Source organism: Pygoscelis adeliae, unplaced genomic scaffold, assembly GCF_000699105.1.
Source record: "Pygoscelis adeliae isolate BGI_AS28 unplaced genomic scaffold, ASM69910v1 Scaffold346, whole genome shotgun sequence".
Classification (NCBI taxonomy): Eukaryota; Metazoa; Chordata; class Aves; order Sphenisciformes; family Spheniscidae; genus Pygoscelis; species Pygoscelis adeliae.
Window position 1 is genome coordinate 217465 of NW_008824902.1, and position 2913 is coordinate 220377.

Here is a 2913-nt window from a genome sequence, read left to right on the forward strand (position 1 = left end):
TCAAGACTGGCTTCCTATTCCAACTCAAGACTGAGGTGGGTGTCCTGCATCCCTGGGAGGGAGCAAGTTCCCCAGCGAGGAGCAGCAGGAGTGTGCAAGAGGCTTTGCAGGTCCTCCTAACCCGCCAGATCAGAGAGCACGAGAGGATGAAAGGCAGCCAGGAACTACCCATTACCCTCACAACAAAGACCTACGATAAAGCTCTTATGAGCGTGTCTGGGAGGAGCTGGGAATGTGCGAAAGAAAGCACCAGCGAGTCCGGGCATGTGCCGAACCCGGGTGTCTGTGAGACAGGGGAAGGACGTGGCTTGGTAGGGGGGCATGGAGGAGATCTGATGGCAAAAGCATGGGGCTGAGGCTCAGATGGGTCCTTCTCGGGTCTCCTGGCTCTGGCAGGGTCCTATCCCCGCTGCACTGCCCATGCAGGAGGGAGAACAAGCCATCCCTGGGCAGGGATGGATGGGTGCTGTGGTGCTGGGGCTCAGGATGCTCGGCAGTGATGGCTTGGGTGATGGAGATGGCACACACACGCTGCCTTCTCCAGCCCCTGCTGCGACCAGCTGTAGCCCCAAATGAGCCCCTGTCCAGCTGTCACACCACTGTCCCCTCCATCCTGGTGGCGACCACAGCCCTATATGCAGATTTTCCCTGGTCCAGCCAAGGGAGCAGGGAGGGGACATGGGAAAGGATGGGGTCCTGGTGCCAGCGTGTTCCCGTGGATGGTGGCAAGGATGGTGGCAAGCAGCCGGTGTTCCCGCTCGGCACACCCAGGGCACGGCAGAGAGGCCGGGCAGCTCATTACCTGCGAGGTGGAGGCTGTTCCCGGCAGGAGACAGGACTCTCAGCAGGATGAAAGCCAAACTCCAGCCCAGCCCAGACCTCTCTGCTGTGTGCCCCGAGCTCCAGGTGTGTTTCTCTGACCTGCCTTCATTACCATAACTGCTTAGCAACGGGGAGATTTACTCAAAAACAAGAAAACAAGGAGTAAAAACTACCCACCCCTACCAAAACAAGGCACTCCTCGCACACGCGTCCCCCCCAGGGAGGGGGCAGGAACAGGCAGCGCGTGTCAGGCCTGAAGCCAGGCAGCCGGGCAGGGCTGGTATCGTGGGACGGGACCTTGTGCAAGGCCACGTGTCCCCTGGGCTCCCCCCGAGCCCCGGAGCGTGGCCCTGTGTGGGGGGATCAGCCTGTGATAGTCTTCGCAAGCCCCAGCCTGGCTCCTGGCGGGGCTTGGGTGGCCCCATGGGAAGGGGACTTGCTGGACCCTGTGCGAGCATGTGGGCATGGGGGCACGTGACGCAGCAGGGAATCCCTGTCGGGACAGAGCAGAGGATGGTATAAACTGCCTCTTTCCAGGCTGTGCAGGGATGTGCGGCCACTCCATGCCCCTGGAGATTGCTGGGCATGAGCTGTTTCCCTTGGCACGGCCACAGCAGCATCCCTTGCAGGGATGGGGGACCAGGGGGGACCCCAGCATGCAGCCTGAGGGCTCAGTAGCATTGCTAAAGGAGCCCAGGGTCCTCCTTGTTCCTGCACTGGCCTCTGGCCTCTGGCCCCTGCATGAGCCAGTCTGCCCAGCCAGCCCAAACCACAGCCGCAGCCCAGCCCACACACCCTGGCCCTCCTCAGGGGTGGACATGTGGCACCGGCCTCACTGTGGCCTCCCCAAACCACAAGTCAGGGCCGTGAGCATCTCCAATCCCTGCTCGAAATTCGGGTGATGGTGGGAGGCAGCGCCTCAGCCACCCAGCACTGCACCCAGGGCTCACACGGGAAAGCAGGCAAGAGCCGAAAGCAGAGCTGCTCCTGGGACTCCCGGAGCTGGGGCTTTATGGGAGGAAAGCCCTGGGGAGAGGAAAGCGTCCCTCCAACCTGCCCCGCTCGCAGCGCTCCCGGCCGGTGAGGTGTGTGTGGGACCCCTGTGCTGGGGGGTCCCAGTAGGGCTGCAAAGATGCAGCAACACCGGCTTTAACTGGGGTCTGTGGTCATGTTGGTGCTGCTGGAGCCAAGCCGCAGTGGAAGGTGAGATCCGGGCTCCTTCTCCTCCCTGTGGTCAGATAGCTCACCCTCTCCTTTAGGTGCTGGTCCCTTGCTGGAGTGTAAAAGCCAGTTGGTACTGCCAGAATGGGAAGGGACAGGGTGTGGGACATGGGTGACGCTGGGCACAGCAACAGGGTGCAGCCTTGCTGGCTTTGCCGCTCCAGGGCTCTGATGGCTGCTCGTGCCAGCCCTTGGTGTTCCCATAGTGCCAACCCACAGAGAGCTCCATGATGGCTTCTTCGGTCCCCCAAAAACGTCTCCTCCATGCTAACCCCTCTGCCCTGCCCTCCCCTCCCTGCCCAGGTGGTGATGGACAACATGAGGAGGAAGTGCAAATGCCATGGCACCTCGGGGAGCTGCCAGCTGAAGACGTGCTGGCAGGTGACACCCGAGTTTCGCCTGGTGGGGTCCCTGCTCAAGGACCGCTTCTACGGGGCCACCCTCATCCGACCCCACAACCGCAATGCCGGGCAGCTGGAGCCAGGCCACGCTCGGCATCGCCGCCGGGCCGGCATCAGCGAGCTGGTTTACTTTGAGAAGTCACCCGACTTCTGCGAGCGGGAACCGGCCCTGGACTCCTTGGGCACCCAAGGGCGCCTGTGCAACAAGACCAGCCCGGGCATGGACAACTGCGAGAGCCTGTGCTGCGGCCGCGGGCACAACATCCTGCGGCAGACCCGCAGCGAGCGCTGCAACTGCAAGTTCCACTGGTGCTGCTTCGTGGCCTGCGAGGAGTGTCGCATCACCGAGTGGGTCAGCGTCTGCAAGTAGCCGGGCAGGGATGGGTGCCCACCCCAGGGTGCCAGGGACAAGCACACCTGCCCGCAGGGGGGGAGGGAGACGGGGATCGGCGCTGGGGGGGGAGATGGA

General features: G+C 63.0%; 1 protein-coding gene across 1 annotated transcript in view; it reads left to right on the forward strand.

The window, feature by feature from the left end:
• The window catches only part of WNT10A (wingless-type MMTV integration site family, member 10A), a 14518-nt gene extending 11704 nt beyond the window's left edge, over positions 1–2814 (forward strand). The window contains exon 4 of the mRNA XM_009324865.1: positions 2347–2814. Within this exon, the coding sequence (XP_009323140.1) occupies positions 2347–2814 (468 nt within the window). The remainder of the gene's footprint in view (positions 1–2346) is intronic.
• Positions 2815–2913: the final 99 nt, after the last annotated feature.